We start from the raw sequence: 27,150 nt of genomic DNA on the forward strand, positions 1-27,150 counted from the left end.
TGTTTTAATATAACTATTTAAATTTAAAATATTTAAACTTTAAAATATTTTTTTGGGGTGAATTTTAAAATATTTGTTTAATTCTAATGTGTCAAGGAATATTACAAAATTATAGAAAAAGGAAGACAATAATATGATTGTTTCGCAGCTTTAAGTTTATTTGTTCCATATGTTTTGGACCTACTCTGATAAATTTACTTTTATATATATAAGTATTTAATTATGTAATATCATATTAACAAAAATAATTAGTTATTATATTAATTATATGAATGATCATTTAAAAAAATATATGTAATTAAATAATTATATAAATACATTGTTTGTACATCAAAATTAAATTTTATTTTATTTTATAATTAATATTAAATCAGAATATTTTTATTAAGATATGATTATGTTAGTCTTTTTATTCAAAAATATAAATATTTTTATTTGTTTTAATACATAAAATTAAAGAGCTCAACTGACTAAAATATATCAAAGTAAAAATACAAACATAAAAGCCTCTTCATAGAACAAATAATAATAATAATAATAATAATAATAATAATAATAATAATAATAATAATAAAAGAGTAAATAATCAAATTTATTTCTAAAAGAGTAGCTAGTCTTATTCAAATTAGTCTCTAAAAAATCTTTTTACTCGAATTTATTCGATCCTTTAAAAATTTTAAATTAGTCATATTAGTTTTTTTGTTATTTTTGTTACTAATTACGTTAAAAAATTGAGTGAATACCCCATCCGACCCCTGACAATTATCTTGAAAGGACAATGAGGCCCCAAGAAAAAAAAACACACAATCTGGCTCTTGATCTTTTTTTTTGGGACAGATTAGCCCATGTGCCAAAAAAAACAACATTAATTTTTTTGGCATAGGGATCTCGTTGTCCTTTCGAGGTAATTGTCAGGGGCCGGGTTGAGGTTTTTTTTGTCAATAGCCTCGTTGTCTTTTGAGGTAATTGTCAGGGGTTATTTTAGGTTTTTCTCTAAAAAATTTACTAATATGACACGTTAAGTGACACCATATTAATCATAGCACATATCTGACAGTCCTAATTGACTGTTAATATGATAAATTTATGAAATTAGATCAAATAACCTCAAATTGAGGGGATCTTAATTGAGGCATTGAAATCCCTCAATAATTTGAAATTAATGATCTAATTTCATAAACTTATCGTGTTAGCAGTCAAATAAGATTGCTAGGTATGCAACGTGGTGTCATTTAATATGTCATATCAACAAATTCTGATATCATCAACAAAGGAAGTAACAAAAGGAAAATAATACTCAATTAGTCCCTAAAATTTGAAGTCGAATTCAATTTGATCCTTAAAATTTTAATAGACTCAAATAAATTGGACCCTGAAATTTATAATTGTAACTCACATAACCCTTCAGTTAATTAATCTCCATTAACGACGTGTTAATTTGGTATATTAACCTGTTGCGATTTTAATTCCTAGTCTAACTTTCATGTGATCAAGATTTTGCTTCCAAAGGCATAAAATTTTCAAATTGAACTTACTATTGTCATTTTTGTGAAAATGTTGGAGAGTCAATCAAGCTTTTAAGAGCTCTAATAGGTCTTAGTTATATAAAATTTAGGGAAGAAATCCAAATCTTAGCAAGTTAACATGCAAAATCAACACACTATTTACAAAAATCAGCTCAAGAGCTAACATAATTACTATTATAAATTTTGAAAGCCGAATTGAGTCAACTGTAATTTTAAGAGTCAATTTGAATTCGACCTTAAATTTTAGGGACAAAATTGAATATTAACTCAACAAAAAAAACTAACCAAGAGGAACAACAAAAAACAACTAACTTAAAAATAGGAAAATAAAATTAAAACTAACCAAAGAAATCAAGAGACCAGTGGCAGCACATATAAGATCAGATAAGAAAAAAAGTAAAGTAAAATAAATTCTGAAAAATTTATATTTTGAATAGATTAATCTTTAAAAAAATATCAATAAAATTTTTTAGGATAGTAAATATTAACGCATTACCTTTAAATTATCTCAGATGATTAGAATAGAGGATTCTAATTTAAACTAACTTATTTATGTTTGTTATATATCCTAAAAGACTTATTATTAATTTTTTAGAGACTAATTTATCTAAAATTAAATTTTTAAAAATTTATTTATCGTTTTACTCTAATAAAAAAAATCTCTTATGTATATTTATCAATTGAATCTTACTTTTGATATTTTTTGTGAAAATCTACATGGTGATTTTTATATAAAATTATTAATTAAAAATTATTAAATAATTTAATACATTTAATTAAATTATTATTTAATAATTTTTAACTGGTAATTTTACATTAAAATAACGGTAAGTGACTAATTTTTCCCCTAATAAACTGCGATTCTTCACAGCCTTTTCATAATAATGAAGACAGATTAAACACCTAAAATGTCGTGCCGTTCTAACATTGTTCCCCAGTCACATATACTAATTTACACAGTTTTCACGTCATGCGCACTATTAATTAAAGTCTCATATTTCTTAACAATACAAAAGCAAATGAATTGCATATTTCCTACTTTAATTTGTCAAGAATTGCTTGACAATTCAATTCGGATGTGTTTTGTGCATTCTAGAACGTGAAATTATAGGTAAGGGTGTGATAGGGTGGACTTTCAGAGATAATAAAAAGAGGAGAGAAAGAAATGTAGTATGTATTTATGCTTAATAAAAAAAATTTACAAACAATTAATAAGTGAAGAGCATGTATAAAAGTTGTAAATAGAAATAGAGAAATAAAAGAGAATAGCGCCATAGAATGATGCAAAAGTATAGTAATTTTTCAATTATTCTAAATATTAATAGTACCTGAAAATTTGAAAAAGAACAAGAGATAAAAAAGAAAAAAGAAGAAAAAAGAATAAAGGAGTACAGAAAAAGGAAAAAAGATCAGTATAAGGAGGAGGTAAATGTACCAACAATCTTAAAGATCATAACCAACCAATTTCTTGTAATTCTCTCTCTAGTGCTCTTTTTTGAGTTCGTATCTTGTTGATTGAGTATCAACTGTCTTTCTGTTGTAATAATATTTTCTTTTGAGATTGTAAGTTTTTTAATTATGTACTCTTCTTCATTCATGTGCCTAACATTACTCTCTTCATCAAGAACAACCTTATCCTCAAGGTTGAATTCGAAAAAGAGCTTGAGGAATTCATTAACATCTTCCCAACTCGTTTCTGTGACAGCGTCGTGTCCCCATTGAATTTGCTACTGTAAAACTTCCTTGTCACCACGCAAGAAGGAACATTAGGATAAAATCCGAGAAGGCTCCAGGATTGGTCCGAGTTCCATTGTAGTTAAAGGCAGTGGTAGATACTGGGATTATTAGTCACCACGAAATTTTTTTAGTGCCGATATATGAAAAATATTATAGATACAGGCTTCTGGTGGTAATTCCAACTGATAGACTACCTCACTGAGTTTTCTTCCAATTCTAAAAGGGCCAAAATAACGCAACCCAAGCTTCTGATGCTTCCACAATGCCGCCAAATATTGGCAATATGGCTGCAATTTGACTAGCATTAAATTGCCCTCTTGAAATTCTAAGTGGTGTCGATGTCTATCTACAAAATATTTCATGAATTATTAGGATCTGCCAAGATTGAATTTAAGTTGATCAAGTAATTTATCTCAAGCTAATTGTAGTTCCCGCAAAGATGGCTCATCCTCATGAGAGAGTTTTTATCTAACAAGGGAAGGGGGGTCTCGACCATAAAGTACTTTGAATGGAGTTACTTTGATGCTACTATGCCAAGAGGAATTATACCAAAATTCAGCTCAAGAAAGTAACTCTAGCCATTTCTTAGGATTGTCAAAATAGAAACACCTCAAGTACATCTCCAGTGTTTGATTACATACTTCACTCTAGCCATCCCTCTGAGGATGGTAAGCCGAACTCATAGCTAAGCGAGTGCCCTGTAATTTGAAGAGATGCTGCCAGAATTTGCTAACAAAGACTTTGTTCATGTCGGAGACAATGGATTTTGGAAATCCATGCAACTTCACCACATTTAGAATAAAGGATTCAACCACTGATTTACTGGTAAAATCCAATTTTAGTGGACTGAAATGAGCATATTTGGTTAAGTGATCAACGACGATCATGATCACAGAAAAACCACATGAAGCAGGCAAAGAGATAATAAAATCCATGGAGATGTCCTCCCACACCTGTGAAAGAATGGGCAATGGTTTGAGCAGCCCTGCTAGTACTTTAGCCTCATGTTTAGCTTGTTGGCAAGTGCAACAAGTGAGAACATAATGTTAAATGTTCCTTTACATGTTAGGCCAATAAAATTGAGCACAAATTCATTATACTATTTTTGCAATCCCCGCATGGTCTCCCACCACACTATCATGATATTCATGAAGAATGAACTTGATCAAGTGGCTATTTGGCAGAATAACCAAACGGTTCTTCTACAATAGTAACCCATTGTGACAAGTATAATTGGGATCCTCAGTAGAATTAGAAGCACATTTCTGCATCAACTCAAAAAGAGTAGCATCCTTCTCAATTGCAACTCGAAGGTGCTGCAAGAAGTTAACATGAGGTGTAGACCAAGCACCAAAAAAATTTCTTGATAAGGCATACGTGGCCTCATTTTCGGTACCGGCCTTGTAATGAATTTCAAAATCATAACCAAGGAGTTTGTGAAGCCATTTATGTTGTTTACGTGTGTGCAAATTCTGCTCCAAAAGAGATCTCAAACTCTTGTGATCAGTTTGAATAATAAATTTTTTGTCCAAGAGATAGTGTCGAAACTTAGCAATTGCTTCAGTTATCGCATAAAACTCTCTAATATAGGTAGATTGCTTTTGCAAGGTAGGAGGAAGTTTCTTTGAGAAATAAGCTATAGGATGGCGCTGCTGAATCAGAACAGCACCAATACCCGTACCTGACGCATCAATCTCTACTTCAAATGGAAGGTTAAAATCAGGCAATGCTAGCACTAGTTTAGTGGAAATCGCTTGCTGTAATTGATGGAATGCCAATGTAGCTTGATCAGACCAAACAAAAGTGTCCTTTTTCAGCAAATCAGTAAGAGGAGCAGTTAAGGTTGCATAACATTTAATGAAGTTACGATAATATCCCGTGAGGCCTAAAAAGACACGAAGCTGATTAACACTACTAGGTTGAGGCCAATCTTGAATTGTTTGCACTTTGGCCAATTCTATGAGAACACCACCACCTGTAATCGTGTAACCTAAGTAATCCACCTCATTAGTTTCAAAAAGGCATTTAGAGAGCTTGGCGAAGGGAGTCTTCAGTCTTAGCAGCTTCAATACCAAATCCAAATGCTCAAGATGACTATCAAAAGAACTAATGTACACCAATATGTCGTCAAATAATACCAACACAACCTTACGTAAGTATGGTTTGAAGACATCATTCATAAGGCTCTAGAAAGTAGCAGGGCGTTAGTGAGGCCAAAAGGCATTACCAGCCATTCGTACAGGCCATGATGAATACAAAAAGCTGTTTTAAAATGGTCCTCAGGTTTAACCAAAATCTGATGGTATCCGGATCATAAATCCAACTTAGAAAAGACAGTGGCCCTAAACAATTCATCCAATAACTCCTCAATAGTTGGGATAGGAAAACTATCGTTAATAGTGACATTGTTCAATGCTCTATAATCAGTATAAAATTGTCATGTGCCATCTTTTTTTAACCAAGAGGACTGGTGATGAGAAGGGACTCTTGCTAGGTTGGATTATCCCTTCTTGTAACTTTTCTTACACCATCGACTTAATTTACGATTTTAAGCTACGGGGATACTGATAAGAATGAGCTTTCACAGGTTCAGCCCCAGCCACTAATGGAATGCTATGATCCTGAGTGCGCTGCGGAAGGAGACGTGATGGCATGGCAAAAACAGTGACATACTTACACAACAGGAAAACCAAAGCAGGGTCTAAAGAAACAGGAAGTGGTAAGTTGGGCTGTGAGGTATCAGCTGGTGTTTGAAGTTCTAGAGTGAAGGCTTTGGTAATTGCATGTGTAGAGACCAGCCTTTGAATGTGATGGAATTGAATCTGAGAAGATACAGAGTTCTTTTCGCCCCAAATCGTTACAAATTTTCTTTGGTGCAAAAAGCGCAAGAATGAGGTATCATAGTCCACAATATGTGCTTTTAAGGTCATCACCAAGTAGTCCCTATGACCAAATCACCACTTGCCACATGAAGGACATATACCTCAGATATTGAGATGGTACAACCTACCGCAATGATGTCCAAATTAGCAATTTTTTCTTCTACTGTGAGAATATTGAAATCACCAACAATCACCTGAATTCTCAGAGTAGGTTCGATAGGAAGATTCAAAAATGTAACGATGCATGGTTGGATAAAGCTATCAGAGCTACCGTCGTCAATTAAGGCCTGCACCTCTAAGCCATTTATGGAAACTTTGACATGAATGGTCGACGGTCTCGGAGCACCATTACAGGACAAATGGTGGTCCAGCACCTGACACTCCAAGGACTCAAGTGTGCTATCTGGTAATACCGGTTCAATAAGGTCGCAAAAAGGGGCCATATTCTCATCCATTTCTAATTATAGAAATATAAATTGACAATTTGTGCAGCGGTGGCTGGCGTAGAACCGTTTGCCGCACCAGTAACAAAGACCCTTTTCCCATTTACTCTGAATCTCAATAGGGGTCAACCTCTGAACTAGGTTTTTGAGTGGTGGAATGGGAGAGCGTTGTGATGGTGTTGGAAGTAATTCAGGAAGAGTGTTGTGGTTGGGAGGGCGTAGGGATGGAGAAGAATTAGGAGTTGTGAATTATGGTTTGTGAGCAGCAGGGACATATGTGGTTCTTGGCGAAGAAGTCAATTTTTTTTCATAGAGTCTAGCTAAGGACACCACCCTCGTCAAAGATGGAGGACATTGAGCTTTAACCTCCCTCCGTACCTCAAATTTTAGTCCACTAACAAAACAGTCTTGAAGCGCCTCAAGAAGATCAATGTGAGTATGATTTGCCAAAGTGACAAATTCTGAATAATACTCGCTTTCTGTGCCACCTTGCTGCAATTTGAATAATAATTCTCGTGGTGACTCGAACAGTGACGAGCCAAATTCGAGCTCAATCGCCCGCTTCACTTGGTTCCATGAACAAAACTAAGCAAAATGTTGGGACATTTAAAACCAAGGGATGGCAGCACCAGTCATATGAATCGCAGCAATTTCAACTTGTTCTTCTTCAAGAACTCAAAAAAAAAAATTCAAAGTACTGGTTCATTGAAAAAATCCACCCTAAAGCATCAGTACTATTGAATTTCGGCAAATCGAAATTCACCCGACGAGGTTGCAGAGATAAATGATGCTACAGAACAATGCCTGAGTTCGAACCATGGGAGAGCTTAGGTATCTCAGATCGATGCCTGTGCTTGTCTTGAAAGAGCTGTGTAAGAGAATCCCAAATGGAGTCGATTTTGAGATTAGTGGCTTTGGAAGCACGAGTGCGTTCAGACCTGTTCTCCTCCGTGATGGATTCAAACATCTGGAATAGCATTTTAATGTCAGCCTCCATGCATTTCAACCGCGTGTTGTCAACTACGGCCATGGTGATGAAAGCACCAATTGATACGGTGAAGTTCAAAGATAATAAGAAGAGGAAGAGATGTGGTATGTATTTATGTTTAATTGAAGAAATTTACAAGTAATTGGTAAGTGAAGAGCATATATGAGAGTTGTAAGTAGAAATGGGGAAATAAAAGGGAATAGTACCGCAGAATGATGTAAAAGGATATAGTAATTCCTCAACTACTCCAAGCATTAACAGTACATGAAGAATTGGAAAAGAACAAGAGATGAGAAAGGGAACTGAGGGAAAAAGAATAAGGGAGCAGAGAAGAGGAAAAAAAGAACAACACAAGGAGGAGACAAATGTACTAACAATCCTAAAGATCATAACCAACCAGCCTTTTGCTATTAATTCTCTCTCTAGTGCTCGTTTTTGGGCCCGTATCATACTGATTGAGTGCCAATTGTCCTTCTGTTGTAACAATATTTCCTTCCGAGATTATAAGTTTTTCAATTACGTACTCTTCCTTATTCATGTGCCTAACAGGGTAGAAGTGAGTCGGATTATTCGATGGAGTTCGTTGTTCGACTCATTTTAGATTCAATTTAATTCAGTTCATTTTATTAAATAGGTTAAACTTAGATTTTTTTAAAAAAAGTTTATTAGTTAAAAGGTCAGGTCATAGACTTTGAAAAAAACCTATAAAAATTATTCTTAGTTTCACTTATATTAAAATAAATTATTCTTAGTTTCACTTATATTAAACACAAAACAAATTAAAATAAAAAAATCAATAATTAAGGACTAGTTAAAAAAGTCTACAAAATTTATTGGGCTGACTCGTTAAAATATTTTTTTATAAAAATGAATTATTCTTAGTTTTACTTATTTTAAACACAAAACAAATCAAAATAAAAAAAAATCAATAATCAAGACTAGTTAAGATTGTAGTTTTTTTGTTAAAAGAAAAAAATTATGAATTGTAAATATGGTTATGATATGTAACAATGATTAATATATAAATGAATTATATTTACAAATTGTAAATTATAAATTTTAGTAATGTCAATTTAGATTTTTAAGTATATTGTTTTGAGCTTTAATTCTTGAAATAGGTGTTTCAAATAGGCTCGTAGACTTGTCGGGTTTTAAACAGGTCAGACTCAAACATAAAAAAAAAAGGCTATGAGAAATAACAATTTAGACTTGAGTCATCTATTTATAACATGGTTTAGACTCGTCAAAGCCAAAGTTCGACTCAATTCAACCCATTTCTACCCCTAATTATAAGTAACGGAGATGGCATTGGTTATTTATTTGATAAATGTTAGTGTATATATAATTAAGGGTAAAGTATTAAATTAGTCCCCTAAGTTTGGGTATAATTCTGTTTTGGTCTTTAAGGTTTAAAGTGTCTTATTTGAATCCAAAAGGTTTCATTTAGTTTTAATGTAGTCCCACTGTGAGGTCAAAGTTGAATAATTAATGGAATGTCCTACATAATAGCAGTACAAGAACAAGATCAATAATTTAGAAAACAAATACAAGCTTTGAAGGCACAAAATCAACCTTGGATGAATCAATATATTTATTTATCATTTTTCTTACAATTTAAATGAAATATTTTCTATAGAACTAAAGAGAATAATAAATAAATGTATTGATGCATCCATGGTTGATTTTGTGTATTTAGAAGCTTGTACTTGTTCTTGTACTGCTGTCATGTAGGACATTCCGTTAATTATTTAACTTTGACCTCATGGTGGGACTACATCGAATCTAAATAATTTTTTTTTTAGATTCAAATAGGACACTTTAAACCTTAAAAACCAAAACATTATTACGCCCAAACATAAGGGACTAATTTAATACTTTACCCTATAATTAATTAATCAAATAATATAGTATTAGGAAAATAATTTTTTTTAATCAATATTAATTAATTTTTATAAAAAGTTATTTTATTTATTTTAAATTTAGATTATAAATCATAAATTTTTAATTTTAATATAAAAATTAAATTATAAATTTAAATTTTAAATTAAAATTAACTAATATTGATTAATTAAAAATGATTTTTTTTTTTTTTAGTTTCTCAGTCAAATGATATAAGATGATTCAATACCCACGAACTATATGGATTAAAGAAAAATATTCTGAACAAATGCAAGAATGATATTATAAGTGAACATATATTGAAGTGCACATATTGACAGACTCACACACATGATGTTAGGTTAATAATGGTGATTTTTTAAATTATGAACTATTGAGATATCAATCCCAAATGTAGTACTATTTGATTTGAAATATAGAAATTGAATTTTAAACTTTTAAAAATATTAAAATTGAACACTCCGATTTTTAAGATACTAAAATTGGACTTTTTGAAATCGGATTTTTCAAATTATGAAATTAGACTTTTCGATTTTTATTTTAAAAAATTAAAAATTTTAACAAAACAAAAATCAAACTCTCTAATTTCATTTTTTTTCATAACTTTAAAAATATTAAAATTATAATATTAAAATATATCACTCATCGATTTTACTTTCATAAATAAAAAAATTAGCCACAAGATATACCTAATATAATTATTCTCCATATACAAGCTATTTTATCATACAAGTCATACAAGTCATTTTATCCTAATTCACCCTCACGCATGTGGCTTAAACACGTATATTCCATGCGCCTCTTAATTTAACAGATTTTTCAATCAACGCGCGAATATATAATTTCTTTTTTCAAAAAGACTTCGTTTTCTTTTTTCGAATTTCGTCTTCTTTTTTCTTCCTTCGTTTTCCTGCGTTCTCTCTGTGTTTTCTTTTGTTGTTTTCGTGCGTTTCTCCCTACGTTCTCTTTTTTCATTTTTTTCGATTTACTTTGTTCTCTACGTTCATTTTCGAAATCAAGCTCTGAAATTGTTTTGAAGATAATTAATGATTCAAGTTCAGATTGTCAACTGAACCAGAGCAAAGTTGATTATTATTTTGAATCCAATGAAGTATCTGGGGTATGGTTCAATTCTAGTTAATATTTTCGTTAGTAGTTTATGATTATCTAGGTGATAATGTTGTGAACCTTGCTTGTAAAAATTGTTGTTCATTGTTGATTGTTTGAATTGAATGTAATGTAGTTGTTCTGATGAATCTGTTCATTGCTGCCCATTTTATATCAGATTTTTCAGGGTAAGTCAGATATATTTTGGTGTAATAGGGAGCTTTTCAGAGTATTTATAGGTTCTGACTTTTTCAATTGAACGAGGGTGAATTGTATTATTGTTTTGAATCAAATCAAGTAGTGAGGTGTGGTTTGAATCTGGACAATGTAGTTTATTTATAGTTTAAGATTTTATAGTTGAATTATTTTAGTTTCTGTTTGATGCTGATTCTATAGTTGTTGTTGCATTCTATAGTTTATCCTAACTTTAATATAGTGTATTGTGGAATATTTTGGGTGTATTTTGCAGTTTTTGTGCGATATTGATGAGCAATTTGTTCCAAAAGTTGGGATGACTTTTAACACGTTTGAAAATGCTACAAAATAAAGAATAGATTATTCAAAAGTTGCAGGTTTTTCTACAGGAGGTCAAAGTACAAATAAGAAGGAAAATGATATTAAGAACCAATTGATTACATGTAGCAGAGAAGGGAAATGAAAATAAAAATATCTCCAACCGAGAAGAGAAATCACTCAGCAGAATTAAATTATCCTGCAAGAATTTATATACACATATTGAAGGACATTGGTGTTTGGATCATTTCGAAGGTCGTGTTACATCATTCACACCCCTGTTGTGCAAATCAAGCAGAGATGCTTAAATAGCACAGAGAACTTAGCATGTTCGTGCATCGTACAATAGAGAATAACGAGGAAGCCAGAATCAGACCAAGCAAAACATACCAATCATTTATCGCAAAATATATCAGTTCAAAGACTCAGTAGCATAAGATAGGTTTTGGGGTGTAGAGTGACATTATTTCGGTGTACCAGTGAACATTTTTGGGTGTATTCTGCATGCTCATGTTTTTGACATTTTCTTTTTTTATATATTTAGAGATGTTGCTGTTTGTGTTGGAAATTAGTGTCTTGAACTATTTGAAGAGATTTGTTTGTTTTAAATTTACAATACATATACAATTCAATACCTAAAGAGGATAACAATTTAAATTTTTGAATTGCCATTACTCCTAGTTAAGTTTTAAAGAGAAATATGTAAGCACGCAATTCTAGTGTATTCCGAATATTTTTGGTGTATTATAAAAAGAATTCGGCGTATTAGTATATTTGATCTTGTTTTCCTTTTTTGAACCTGTAATTAACAGATTTTGAATACAGCACAGACAGTTTCATAGAAGTTTATTTATGCAAACAAAATTTATAATAAGATTGGATTAAATATTCACAAACTATACAAAAAGTATGTGTTCAAACTAATCACAAACTACACAACATTCAAACACAATAAAACTAATCACTGTCAATGTAATCTAAATCTAATTGACAATATGAACTCAACAATGCTGCAGATGGCTTGGACAATCTAATTGCATCCCTTTCCTTAATGGCTCTATCTCTTAGTTGATTCATCTCATTAAACAAAATTCGCAAAGCGTATTCAACTCTGAAATGGTCTACTTCCACCTACAGTTTAAAGAAATTTCTTTTACTAAACTCCGTTAATTTAGTAAAGTAATATAGATAATATATTTTTAAACATAATTACATGCGTCCAATTCTCCCAGTCATATTTTTCCTTTTTAATGTTTTCCGGTTCGATTATCTCGAGCCATTTCATTATATAAACCGCCCAATCAAAGCTTAAAACAAAGATATTATATAAAATGACACTAAAAGCACAGGACAATACTCTGTTTCTAGTTACACCAGTTATAGGATAACATCAGCAGTTATACTCGAATTCAATTGATATACACCCAAATACTAACCACATACACCTAAAAACCACTCATATACACCTTTATTATTTTTTTGGATTACATGATATTATATGAGTTCAAAATGATATTCAAGTCAACTAAACATGCATAAAATGACACCAGAAGCACAACTACAAATTCAAGAACAACAGCACCTGTTATAGTCGAATTTACTTGAAATATAGCGAAAGTTTCTGTTTATACAAATTCAGTTCCAAACATGCAAACATGCACAAAAACACATTAAAATATACATTAAACTCTTCACAAAATAGAACGTAAAACAGTTATCACCGACTGAACAGATTGACGAGAATAGTAATATCTATTTTCAACCAAGAACACTGACGTGGCAGAAATTGGCAGATTAAGAAATTAATGTAAGAAATACGTTGCAAGTACAGTTCTTAACCAGCAAAAGTCTGCTTATCAATTTAAAAGGGTTGTCACAAAATTAGAATGAAAATACTGGGAGTTTGAATCCCAGGTCGTCTCCCAACGAGTTGCATGAAAGAATGCAGCTTATTGGTCAGAGGTTTTCCAGGAAATTTTGAGTTTGAGAAACAGAAAAATTAAATAAGAAAATTTATATAATTCAAATAAAGGTCTTGACCGGGACTAGATTAATTGGAAGTTCTATCCTTGTTGGATTTCTCTCAAGATCAATTGATAATTGAAGGTTGCTTCTACTTAGTTATCCTTTACCAAGTAAAGGAAAGTCAAGTAAGTTGGGAGTCTACTTCTATTCACAAGTTCTAATCCTCTCCCTTGGGAAGGATTAGCGTTAGTGACTAGAGAGTCAGCCAACAATAAACCCAATTACAAATTGACTCTTGAGTAATCCAACTCAAGGTTCTCCTTTTAATCTCTCCCAATCAAGTTAGGGAACTACTCCATTATCATGAATGTAAACTTCACAAAATTAAAAAGGAAAATAAAGAAAGACATGATAATCAATAATAAAAGAAAGATCAATTAAAATAAAAATGGTTCTTGTATTAATAAATTATAAAAATAATTCAATTTTAACTCTGGACAAATTAAGGATATGAAAGAGTAAGTGAAAAGTAAAGAAACAAACTAGAATGATGAAGTCTTGGCGGAGGTAATAACTCTTCTCAATATCCCAATCCAAAAAGCAATAAAACAAAATTCTAAGAACTATGAATGTGTAGAGAGAAAACCTAGAGGAGGAGTAAAATCAGATCTAAACTGAAAAACTATCGTAATGTGTTCTCTCCCTTTGAGTCTCTGCATGTTCCCTGGCTCTATTTTGTGTTTCTGGGCCAAAAACTGGGTCAAAACACGGCCCAAAATCGCCCCCAGCAAATTATGTTAACTCTGCAGATCGCGCATGTCACGCGTGTGCGTCATCCACGCGTGCACGTCATTCAGCGATTTTCCTTGCCACGCGTATGCGTCGTCCACGCATTCGCGTCACTCATTCAGCTTCCAATCCACGCGATTGCGTCAGGCACGCATTCGCATCGCTGCGAATTCTCCATTTCGCGCGTCCGCGTGGGCCATGCGCTTGCGTCATTGCTCGCTGGTCATCTCCTTAGTTTCTTGTGTTCCTTCAATTTTTGCAAGCCTCCTCTCCAATTTCCAAGTCATTCATGCCCTATAAAGCCTGAAACACTTAACACACAGATCACGGCATCGAATGGGATAAAGGAGAATTAAAATACATAATTAAAAGTCTCTAGGAAGCAAGTTTTCAACCATGGAGTAATTTTGGGAAAGAATTGTAAATACATGCTAATCATATGAATAAGTGGGTAAAGATTTGATAAAACCACACAATTAAACACAATATAAATCATAAAATAATGATTTATCAACCTCCCCACACTTAAACATTAGCATGTCCTCATGCTTAGTTGAAGGAGATAAAGTAAATGAGTAGGAACATGTAAAACTCATGCAATGCAATGCAACCTATATATATGAATGCAACTATATGATTCTTGTCTACTTGGTTAAAAGTAAATAAGTTCCTCAAGACAATCATAAATCAAATTCCACTAATTCAATTCTTATACAGTAAGAACAGATAAAAATGTAAGAAGATAGCTCATGAAAGCAGGGAACATAAATTTTAAGCGTTGAACCTTCACTGGTAGTGTATGTGCACTCTACTCTCTCAAGTGTATAGGGTAATCACTCTACTCTTCTCTAATTATGCTTTCTAAATTTTTGTTCTTCACCTAATCAATCAACAACATTTAATATACCAATGCAAATATCATGAGGTCTTTTTAAGGTTGTAATATATGGCTAAGTAAGCTACAAATTGAATCTTTAATTAACCTAAGCCTACACCTAACATACATATACTCTATATAACTTTAGAATCATACCTAGCTACCCAAAACTTTCACTTTTGCATTACATACTCATGTACTAACTTTCTTTTAATTTTTTTTTCACATATGCATTGATCTCTGAACTTAACTTAGCATTGGGGTAGTTTTGTCCCCTTATTTATTTATTGAATATATATATATTTTCAACATGAAAATAAACATAGCTTCTCAATGCACATAGATTTTTTTAATTTTTATAGTTTCATATGAGTAGGTGATGAGCAGATAATTTATACGCTTTTTGGCATTGTTTTTAGTATGTTTTTAGTAGGATCTAGTTACTTTTAGGGATGTTTTCATTAGTTTTTATGTTAAATTCACATTTCTGGACTTTACTATGAGTTTGTGTGTTTTTCTGTAATTTCAGGTATTTTCTGGCTGAAATTGAGGGACTTGAGCAGAAATCAGATTCAGAGGTTGAAGAAGGACTGCTGATGCTGTTGGATTCAGACCTCCCTGCACTCAAAGTGGATTTTCTGGAGCTACAGAACTCGAAATGGCGGGCTTCCAATTGCGTTGGAAAGTAGACATCCAGGGCTTTCCAGCAATATATAATAGTCCATACTTTGGCCAAGAATAGACGATGTAAACTGGCGTTCAACGCCAGCTTTCTACCCAAATCTGGCGCCCAGCGCCAGAAAAGGAGCCAAAACCAGAGTTGAACGCCCAAACTGGCACAAAAGCTGGCGTTCAACTCCAAGGAGGACTTCTACACGTGTAACACTCAAAGCCCAGCCCAAGCACACACCAAGTGGGCCCCGGAAGTGAATTTATGCATCAATTACTTACTCATGTAAACCCTAGTAGCTAGTTTATTATAAATAGGACCTCTTACTATTGTATTAGGCATCCTGGATTGTATTTTGATCCTGTGATCTCGTTTAGGGGGCTGGCCATCTCGGCCATGCCTGGACCTTTCACTTATGTATTTTCAACGGTAGAGTTTCTACACTCCATAGATTAAGGTGTGGAGCTCTGCTGTTCCTCAAAGATTAATGCAAAGTACTACTATTTTCTATTCAATTCTTCTTATTTCGCTTCTAAGATATCCATTCGCACCCAAGAACGTGATGAAGGTGATGATTATGTGTGACGCTCATCATCCTTCTCCCTTATGAACGCGTGCCTGACAAACACTTCTGTTCTACATGAAATAAGCTAGAATGAATATCTCTTAGATCTCCTAACCAGAATCTTCGTGGTGTAAGGTAGAATGATGGCGGCATTCAAGAGAATCCGGAAAGTCTAAACCTTGTCAGTGGTATTCCGAGTAGGATTCAATGATTGAATGACTGTGACGAGCTCCTAACTCGCGATTGCAGGGCGTTAGTGACAGACGCAAAAGGATAGTAAATCCTATTCCAGCATGATCGAGAACCGACAGATGAATAGCCGTGCCGTGACAGGGTGCGTGAGCATATTATTCACTGAGAGAATAAGATGAAGCCATTGACAAGGGTGATGCCTCCAGACGATTAGCCGTGCCGTGATAGGGCATTGGATCATTTTCCCGCGAGATGACCGAAAGTAGCCATTGACAGTGGTGATGTATCACATAAAGCCAGCCATGGAAAGGAGTAAGACTGATTGGATGAAGATAGCAGGAAAGCAGAGGTTCAGAGGAATGAGAAGCATCTCCATTCGCTTATCTGAAATTCCTACCAATGATTTACATAAGTACCTCTATCCCTATTCTATTATTTATTATTCGAAAACTCTATTATCATTCTCTATCTGCCTGACTGAGATTTACAAGGTGACCATAGCTTGCTTCATACCAACAATCTCCGTGGGATTCGACCCTTACTCACGTAAGGTATTACTTGGACGACCCAGTGCACTTGCTGGTTAGTTGTATTGAAGTTGTGACATATTATGAATGTGTAATCACGATTACGCGTACCAAGTTGCTCACGTTGCCAGGGATTGTTCGAGTCTGGACATCACAATTTCGTGCACCAGTAGGTACCCAAATTCTCGTTATTTTATCATGACACATTCCCTTATTAACCTTTGTTCCCACAATCTTTCCATACTCAATTAACATACAATTTCTATCTTAAGCTAACCAAAGATTCAATTGGGATATATAATTATTTTTCCGCTTAAGGCTAGTAATGTGGTAAAATATAGAACAAATGGGATTAAAAGGCTCGAAGTGGCTAACAAAGGTAATTTAAAGGGTAGACTTATTTGGGATAAGTGAGCTAAACAAATAATGGTCTCAATCATACGCATGCATATAACATATTAAACATTGGACATATAGGATGAAACAAAATATAGATTACAATCATAGAGAAGTAAACACATAAGAATAAAATATTTATGGTTAAATAATGTAACCATGTAATTAGGCTCAAAATCTCACGGGTTGTGTGTTCTTGACTTTTTAAACTATGTTCCAAACACAACTTCAAGCAAATTTAACATAAAAGTTTTGATTAAAATTAGTGAAACTTTAAAAAAAAATAGGGTCTTAGAAGAAACTTATTATCCTTTCAATCAAGTAGAACATGCATGCAATTAACCTATTACTATGCAATCTATCCTATTCTACAAAAGAAAAACTAACTAAATATCCTATTTTATTGGTGTTAAGGGAGAGAAATTACCTCCGGAAGTCAGGTACTGACCGACCTCCCCACACTTAAGGCTTTGCACCGTCCTCGGTGCCATCTGTCAGGAACAGAGGGGGGCTGGTAGCAGTATCTCCACCATCGGGACCGTCATGGCTCCCTTTGCTGGTAAATGAAGTCGAGTCCGGGGTGTCTGGGTCTTTGTAGTTTCCCATAAGTAGCTCCTTGAGGTATGTGAATCGGTGCTTGTTTCGACGCTCTCTTAACTTTGCTTTGTGTTCCTGTCGATCCAACCTTTCGAGTATCTGATGGAGCAGTTGATCTGTTGTAGGTGCTTGTGGTGCTGATGGAGGAATATCATCAGCTGGTTCTGTGGGCTGGCTTGTAGTAGCTGCTGGTGGTCTGATACATTTCCGACGTATTGATCATCCCGTGGAAGTATGGCTTTGGTGTCCCCAGCTCTGTAGGAGACTCTGGCTGCCGAGATGAGATCTGAAACCAAGGCGGGAAAAGGTAGGTTGCCCACAATTTGTACGTGTCCCATTGCATTCCGGATGTGTCTTGGTAAGTTTAGGTGCTGGTCTGTAAGAATACACCAAAGTAGAACAGCCATGTCTGTAGTGAAGGAGGACTCGTGAGTGCTCGGAAAGACATAATGGGACATGATCTGTGCCCATACTCGAGCTTCCAAGGTAAGTGCTGAAGCCGATATTCCTTTGGGTCGGGATCGATGGTATCCGTAGATCCATCTGCTACCAGGTTGTGTGATAACTCTGAGAACGGCGTCCCAGTCAAATTGGTATGTCTGGTGCTTGAGTGAGGCTTCTTGGAATGCGTCCAATTCTTCTGGAGCAGGGGGAAGATCTAAAGCTCGCTGAATGGCCTCTTCAGTTATGGGGACTTGCTTCTGACGGACATAGACAGACTGCATGGTTGGCATGTGAAAGTTGGAGTAAAATTCTACTACCCACGAAAGATTAACCTGCCATGACTATCTCCGTAGGAATTCCCATTGTCTTCATTCAATTTGCGGCTCAACAAAGTTACCAATGTTGGTCGGGAGGATAAGAAGGTATTCATTGTTGTAATTCCGCTCTGCCAGGATGGGAAACATCTGCTCACAGTAGCGGTTAGGAAACCGCAGAGTGTCCTTTGCTGGGAAGGTTTTTTCTTTTTCATCGACCTTGATGATCCTCTTGATTCTTTTTGTTGAGGGTTTTACTGCTGTTGAAGATGGCTCTGCCACTAATTCTCTTTTTGATCCGCTCCTTGCTGGTGGTTTGGGAGTAGCTTTCTCCTTTCCTTTCTTGGTGGCCATCCTGAAAAAGCAAAAAGAAAGGAACTTTTGTAAAATAAGGGTTAGAGCAAGAAAGAGAACAGGATATGTGATCATCAATGCACGGTAAATAATGATGACGTTAACACATGGTCATGACTACATGTAAGAGCTCATCCATGGTAATATAGCAAGTGCCTGTGATGGCAACTGAATGCAAGATGTTTATTGGCATGCCGGCAAAGGCATGAGTAGCATAGATCAAGCATACAATGTCCAAGTTAGATTACCACATCATTCAAACTAACATATTGTTTGTATTGACAATAATATTTTAGTCAATAAAATATAAAAGGAATTTTGTGAAAAAAAAAAACTGGCATTAAGGTAGTAGGATAACATAAAAGTATTGCATGATGCCATACGGGCTTTTTCACAAACACATAGCATGCATGGTGAATATATTTTTGAAAATATAAAACAGAACATGCAAGTACCCCTTTAAAAATGTAATATTAATTGTCAAACAGATCCATGATAATCCACAAGTAAAATATAGAAACTAAAGACCGAATCTCAATTTCCAACACCAATTAAAATGAGTAAAAAGAAAGAAAGAAAAAGAAAAAGAAAAGATAGATAAGAAAAGTAAAGAGAAAAAGAAGAAGAAAACATAACAAAAATAAGAATAATAATGGAGAAGTAAAGAGGGGGAGAAGAAAATAAAAACCTTGATAATGATGGTGAAAAAGAAGGGAGGAGAAAGTAAGAAAGAAGTAAGAAGGAAGAAGGAAGAAGAAAGAAATAAGAAAGGATAAGAAAAATAAGGATTTGGAGAAGAAAAGATAAGATATTTTGGCTGATCTGGATATTCTGTGCGCCGCATGTGACGCGGACGCGTGGGTCATGCGTTCGCGTGGTTGGCGCGATTGCTAAATGACGCGGACGCGTAAGTCACGCGATCGCGTGAGTTGAATGGTGCGATTGGCGCGAGAGCAGCCTTGCGTTCGCGCAACTCTATGTTCGAAACTCTTTTTGCCAAATTTGAGGGTGACGCGGTCGCGTGGTTGACGCGATCGCATGAATGGCTATACTTTGAAAAATGACACGGACGCGTGGGGTACGCGTTCGCATGAGTGGCCTTGTGCTTCCAGCATGGGTCCAGCCCCATTCCAGCCCAACTTACTACCTTAGACCCATTTACGTCGATTCCACAGAGCCACGCGTTCGCGTAGATGACGCGGACGCGTGGGAGGCTATTTTGCAACGTGACGCAGTCGCGTGGGCATATTTGTGCCTAAGGCACGCCTCCAGCCACGCTTTCGCGTGACTCTCTGTTCAATTATCTTTTCTTCCTTATGCACCTGTGACGCAGACGCGTCAGCAACGCTGTCGCGTCACGTGTGTTTTGTTTTTTTTATATTAAAAATATGCAGAATGCTCATGCGAACTATATGCAGCTATATGCAGGGATAATGAGAAGAGTTATATAAAAAAAAGAAAAAATTAAAGTAAAAATAAAACTGAGAATGAAATGGAACGATCATACCATGGTGGGTTGTCTCCCACCTAGCACTTTGCTTTAACGTCCTTAAGTTGGATGCTCCACTAGCTCAGTCTTCTGCTGTTGGTGGATCCTCCAAGAGGAAGATCTCTAGCTCCTTGTTTTTCTTCATCTTCTCACCATGATATAGCTTTAAGCGATGTCCATTGACTCTGATGAATTCAGAGCTTGAAGGATGACTCAGGTGGAAAACTCCATATGGCTCAGCCTTCTCTAATCTATATGGACCTTCCCATCTTGATCTCAACTTCCGCGGCAACGGCGCTAAAAATTGACGTGGCGAAAATTGGCAAATTAAGAAATTAATGTAAGAAATACGTTGCAAGTACAGTTCTTAACCGGAAAAAGTCTGCTTATCAATTTAAAAGGGTTGTCATAAAATTAGAATGAAAATACTGGGAGTATAAATCCCAGGTCGTCTCCCAACGAGTTGCAGGAAAGAATGCAGCTTATTGGTCAGAGGTTTTCCAAGAAATTTTGAGTTTGAGAAACAGAAAAATTAAATAAGAAAATTTATATAATTCAAATAAAGGTCTTGACCAGGAGTAGATTAATTGGAAGTTCTATCCTTGTTGGATTTCTCTCAAGATCAATTGATAATTGAAGGTTGCTTCTACTTAGTTATCCTTTACCAAGTAAAGGAAAGTCAAGTAAGTTGAGAGTCTACTTCTATTCACAAGTTCTAATCCTCTCCCTTGGGAAGGATTAGCGTTAGTGACTAGAGAGCCAGCCAACAATAAACCCAATTACAAATTGACTCTTGAGTAATCCAACTCAAGGTTCTCCTTTTAATCTCTCCCAATCAAGTTAGGGAACTACTCCATTATCATGAATGTAAACTTCACAAAATTAAAAAGGGAAATAAAGAAAGACATGATAATCAATAATAAAAGAAAGATCAATTAAAAATAAAAATGGTTATTGTATTAATAAATTATAAAAATAATCCAATTTTAACTCTGGACAAATTAAGGATATGAAAGAGTAAGTGAAAAGTAAGGAAACAAACTAGAATGATGAAGTCTTGGCGGAGGTAATAACTCTTCTCAATATCCCAATCCAAAAAGCAATAAAACAAATTTCTAAGAACTATGAATGTGTAGAGAGAAAACCTAGAGGAGGAGTAAAATCAGATCTAAACTGAAAAACTATCGTAATGTGTTCTCTCCCTTTGAGTCTCTGCATGTTCCCTGGCTCTAGTCTATGTTCCTGGGCCAAAAACTGGGTCAAAACACGGCCCAAAATTGCCCCCAGCGAATTCTGTTAACTCTGCAGATCGCGCATGTCACGTGTGCACGTCGTCCACGCGTGCGCGTCATTCAGCGTTTTTCCTTGCCACGCGTACGCGTCGTCCACGCGTTCGCGTCACTCGTTCAGCTTCCAATCCACGCGATTGCGTCAGGCACGCATTCGCATCGCTGCGAATTCTCCATTTTGCGCGTCCGCGTGGACCATGCGCTCGCGTCATTGCTCGCTGGTCATCTCCTTAGTTTCTTATGTTCCTTCCATTTTTGCAAGCCTCCTCTCCAATTTCCAAGTCATTCATGCCCTATAAAGCTTGAAACACTTAACACACGGATCACGATATCAAATGGGATAAAGGAGAATTAAAATACATAATTAAAAGTCTCTAGGAAGTAAGTTTTCAACCATGGAGTAATTTTGGGAAGGAATTGTAAATACATGCTAATCATATGAATAAGTGGGTAAAGATTTAGTAAAACCACACAATTAAACACAATATAAATCATAAAATAATGGTTTATCAAACACATAATGAATCTACTTAATAAATTGAGATACGACGATATAGTGTTTCGCGTTCAAAATGATAAAGAGAAAAGTGAAAAATCTCGACGATTAGTAAACAGTACCTTGAATAATCTTTCTTCTTTTGTTTCGGTATTTTTTATGGAGATTTTAAAATTTTTTTGTTGATTTTCTCGAGTGTTGGCGACGATTTTGACAGTTTTTTCAGAAATTTCGAACGTGGTTTGAATCTTTAGGGTTGTGATTTTGATCGAGGAAGAAGAAGAACCGTCTTTTATAATGTTGAGTAAGCGCGCTTTTGAAATTGTTGAGTTAGTGTGTATTTACACACTTATATAAGTGAGGAGCTTTTTTGTTAGACTTGACCCAATTTATATGATTTGTAAGCCAAAAAAATTTGTAAGTAAAACAGTCGTGTGCTTAATATCCTTAAAAATTCTTTTGTCTCTTGAAAATTTGATTGGACATGCACTAGGGTTAAATTTTCCTAAAATGCCCAAACATTATTAATGTGATTGCAAATTCAATTTGGTACTTCTCGTTATAAGGGCGTATTAGACTAAATGCTGATGACCTTATCTCCTATCATATAGCCATTAACAATTAACCACCCCAACTAAAATGAGTGGACCAAAATTTAGAAGCCTTTACACATTTACACCTTTTTGTATAAAACTTTTCGCAAAGAAAATTGTTATTTAGAGAAAAAAAATTCAAAGACCAGCAACTTTTATTTATATTAATTAACATTTTTTTGCCAGAAATTTAGTACCATATCTTTAACAAATACTTTTAAATATTATTAATTAATTGATTATTAAAAATAATAAATTGTGTTAGCTCTGTAACACTATTGATTTATAGGCATATAAAAACATTAGATACTATTGTATATTAAGAGTAATGTGATGTGTATTACCTTCGTGTATAATAAATAATAAGTGAAAGAAAATTAAAAAAAAAATTTATATCATAAAAAATACAAAAAAAAAAAACATAAATAAAAAGAATGATTCAAATATCATTTCTCTTGTATTGAATTGCATCTCATTTGTTATATAAGAATTTGGTAGAATGACAAGCAAATTTTGTCATAAAAGTTTTTGTCTCTAAATTAAAACTATGTTTATTTATAAGTATGGAATATTGAAATAGAAAGATCAAAAAATATATATAAAATTATATTTGACAGATGAGATATAGACATAAATATTGTATCTAGTTAGAAATATTAAATGAATTTATTTTGTATTTTTTTTACAGAGATACTAACAAAGAATACAACTTATTTTTTATTTTATCTTTTATCATTCCTATCAACTTTTCATAGTTATATCTTTTATTATTATATTTTTTTCCTAAAAATTTCGTATGAAAAAATAATAGTAAATTAGACTTTTATATTTTGCTTTTTTTATGTTTAGTTTATCACCAAATAAAATACAAAAACATTAATTATTGTATCTCTATGTTTGCATTTTATTTTGGATAAATCACCCTTATAAACCATTTACAAACCAAATTTATGTGTATCCCCAAGTAAAAAAGGCTACGTGCATGTTCCAGTTTACATTTCTATATAAATCGAATTTAATGAATTTGAATTAGGGTAATACGTAGTAAATCAAATCTATAGAACTCAAATTACTTGAAATTGTGATTCACATGTAAATCGAATTCAAAGAATACGAATTATGTCCTCTCATACTAAATCGATGCTATAAAATTCGATTTGTATGGTCCATGCTAAATTGAAGCAACAAGGTTCGATTTATACTCAGCTAGTAAATCGAATCCATTGAAGTCGATTTGCAGTGATATGTAGCTTATGGTAAATCGAAGTCACTAGCTTCGATTTACTATGTATCATACTATATGTATAAATCGAATGCAATTAATTCGATTCATAGAGTCCTAACGTATATAAATACGAGCTCAACGTGAATTTTTCACCATAGTGAGATTCACAATGGCTAGTGATGAGAGTTTTTTAGTTCTGGTACACTATAGAGGGTCCATTAAGAAGAAAATGCGATCAGGAATTCAATTTACTGATAAAGACCCACTGAGTATTTTTTCTCAAACCTTCGACAAGTTTCGCTGAGTTTCAGAATACTATTCTCCAGAGACTAGGTCTGTATAGCGTGAAACGGGTGAAGAAGTTATTCTATAGAATCCCGATTTCCATGTTACGCGATGATGTGAAGTACGATTCATTCGTTATAAGTAATGACGAAGATCTGCAAGTTGTGTTCCATTGTCGTCATCAGTTTTTCGAAATGAGGATCCCAGAGCTGTTGGCGAAGCTTGTGGATGTGGTATCTAGTTTTAGAGGTTCAAACCGGAATCCTCAATCTTCAAGACATCTAGCCTGCTCTAGTTCCATGTCTGTTGGTGCCTCGTCAGCTGTGCCGGTGATTGTACCCGAGGCAGTTTTAGTTGTTTCTCCGTCCTTTGCATCTAATCTGAACCGCAATACTGATGCAGGAGTTGGTGAGACTAGACCATTGAGGGATGTTGCGATTGCGATGCCTGGTACTCCTATTATGGTCCCTGTTTTCGGAGAGGGTGGAGTATCGGATGGGATTGAGGATGCACTGCACGATGATGATGATGATGATAATGTGGAGTGTGCTACAATAGCTTATGATAGTGACGTTGACATACCACAGACCACTCCAGTTATGGGTGGCGGAGAATCTAGTTCAGGAACTCATTAGTACCCCCCACTTGTACTTCTCAACTTTGGATTTGGATGCCATGGCATAACAGAGAGATCCGGGAGAACTTGTTAGTTTCAGGGCCAGAGATATACAGAATATAGTTGTATCTGAATTTCAAGTTGGTCAGGAGTTTTAGGATAAAGAGGAGGTCGTGTTAAGTGTGAAGACTTATAGCATCTGCTGTGGGATTGAGTACAAGGTGTTGGAGTCCGTTCATCGCAAGTACTATGACAAGTGCAAGGAGTTCGGCAACGGGTGCACATGGCTCATTCGGGTTAGCCTCTGTCAGCGCAGAGGTATTTGGGAGATAAAATGGTACAATAGTTCTCACACTTGTCTAACCACATCGATATCTAGTGATCACAAGATGCTTGATTATCATGTCATATCGGTCTTCATGTTGCCCATGATTAAAGCTTATGCTGCTGTCTCGATCAAGGTACTGCAGAATGCCACGGAGGCACCCTTTGGGTTTAGAACGACTTACAGGAGGGTTTGGATGGCTAAACAGAAGGCCGTGGCATAGATTTACGGAGATTGGAAAGTCATACAATGACTTGCCACGATGGGTACTGGGTGTGTAGATTACGATGCCATGTAGTGTCGTGGTTTTGAGGACGAGTCCTGTGTAGGTTGGTGGGCAAGTGGATGAGTCTTCAGCTTATTTCCGTTGTCTTTTCTGGAAATTCTCACCGTGTATCGAGGTCTTCTATCATTGCAAGCTGTTGGTCAGTGTCGACAGGACCTACCTATATGGCAAATACAGTAGTACACTGCTTGTCGTGATTGCTCAGGATAGCAACTCCAACATCATTCCTATTACATTCGCACTTGTAAAATGTGAGAATGTTGAGTCATGGTCACTCTTTTTATCTCACCTTCGGCAGTATGTGATGCCTTAACCGGGTATTCTAGTCATATCAGATAGGTACAACGGGATAAAAGCTGCTTTGGAGGCTCCTGATGGTGGCTGGCTTCCGCCTAATGCATACCGGGCTTTTTGTATCCGTCACATGGCGGAGAATTTCGCCCTAACTTTTAAGGGCAAGGATGTATGGAGGTTATTTGTGAATGCTGCTTATGCCAAGACCGAGGTCGAGTTTCATTACTGGTTTGACATCCTCTGATCCGAAGATCCTGCAATGTGTGATTAGACTAATCGAATTGACTATGCACATCGGACTCAACATCGGGACGAGGGTCGAAGATTTGGGCATAGGACTACGAATATCTCCGAGTGTGTGAACTCCATATTAAAGGGTGTGAGGAACCTTCCAGTGTGTGCGTTGGTGAAGGCCACTTATGGGAGATTGACCGAGCTATTTGTTCGGAAAGGAAGAGAGACCGAGGCACAGTTAAAAACTGTGCAGTAGTTTAGTCAGCATCTGATGAAGGCAATCAAGGCTAACTTGAAGGCCTCAAAGTGTTTTACCGCGACCTTGTACGACAGGGATAACTCTGAGTTTACTCTGGCTGAGACCACTCCGATCGGGACTTTTTCACTTGCCTCTTACAGAGTTATCCTCACAGGCCAGACATGTGATTGCGGCTATCTTCAGGAACTTCATTATCCATGTTGCCATGCCTTAGCGTCTTGTGCATATGCATACTTGAATTGGTCCACCTATGTCCACGAGGTGTATCACCTTAGCTCCGTGTTTCATGTCAATCGAATGGGATTCACACCTCCAATCCTAGAGGGGTTTTGGCCACCATATGATGGTCCGACCATCATACCTTATCCGGCTAAGAGATGTGCGTCTGAAGAGCGTCCCAAGACCACCAAGATCCGGACTACCATGGACGAGTTTGACCCAAACAGGCCTAAGAGATGTGGGCTTTGCAGACAGCCCGGCCACCTCTACCATAGTGGCCCCCGGAACTACCTAAACTACTACCACCTCCGTCACCACCATCATACCCTCCACCACCGTCACCACCTCTTTGTCCACCGTCGTCACCTCCATCATCCCGTCATCACCACCGTCGTCCTCACCACTACTCTCATCCTCTCTGCCTCTCCCTCCACATCGGGCTCGACCTTGACCACCACCTCTAGCTCCTCTTCGTCCATGACCCCTCCTCCCTCGCCGTCCATGACCCCTCCCCTCCATCACATCAATGAAATCCTCCAAGCACCTCCACTCACACTGGCTCGATCGTGTCCCTACACGACATCTCCGCTCAACACAACGGTTGTCCGGGACATCAGGCACCTGGTCTATACCAGGGACTCGTCCGAGACCACGCTGTCTCACCTGAGCTGGTATCGCAGCTGCTCTGGGGTCACCTAGGAGGAGCTCAAGAGACAAGAATCTCCTGTCGTACTGATACCACCACTGTAGGTACT

General features: G+C 35.6%; 1 protein-coding gene and 1 pseudogene across 1 annotated transcript; one reads left to right on the plus strand and one right to left on the minus strand.

Moving 5' to 3' along the window:
- Window positions 1-5,686: 5,686 nt before the first annotated feature.
- On the minus strand, window positions 5,687-7,618 carry LOC148546374 (uncharacterized; annotated as a pseudogene).
- Window positions 7,617-26,173, plus strand: LOC148546375 (uncharacterized). The gene is made up of 8 exons (XM_088499194.1): window positions 7,617-7,680; window positions 17,799-17,905; window positions 24,204-24,758; window positions 24,850-24,918; window positions 25,000-25,239; window positions 25,433-25,640; window positions 25,725-25,852; window positions 25,955-26,173. The coding sequence occupies exons 1-8, from the start codon at window positions 7,617-7,619 to the stop codon at window positions 26,171-26,173; spliced, it is 1,590 nt and encodes a 529-aa protein (XP_088355320.1).
- Window positions 26,174-27,150: the final 977 nt, after the last annotated feature.

The sequence above is a fragment of the Arachis ipaensis genome, chromosome B9, assembly GCF_059453495.1.
Source record: "Arachis ipaensis isolate K30076 ecotype BB chromosome B9, ASM5945349v1, whole genome shotgun sequence".
NCBI classification, from domain to species: Eukaryota; Viridiplantae; Streptophyta; class Magnoliopsida; order Fabales; family Fabaceae; genus Arachis; species Arachis ipaensis.

Coding starts and splice junctions, on each gene's coding strand:
- LOC148546375 (XM_088499194.1), top strand. CDS start 7,617: ATGGTGATGAAAGCACCAATTGATACGGTGAAGTTCAAAGATAATAAG. Junction 24,759..24,849: donor ACATACCACAGACCACTCCA/GTTATGGGTGGC, acceptor ATGGCATAACAG/AGAGATCCGGGAGAACTTGT. Junction 25,641..25,724: donor TACATTCGCACTTGTAAAAT/GTGAGAATGTTG, acceptor TAGTCATATCAG/ATAGGTACAACGGGATAAAA.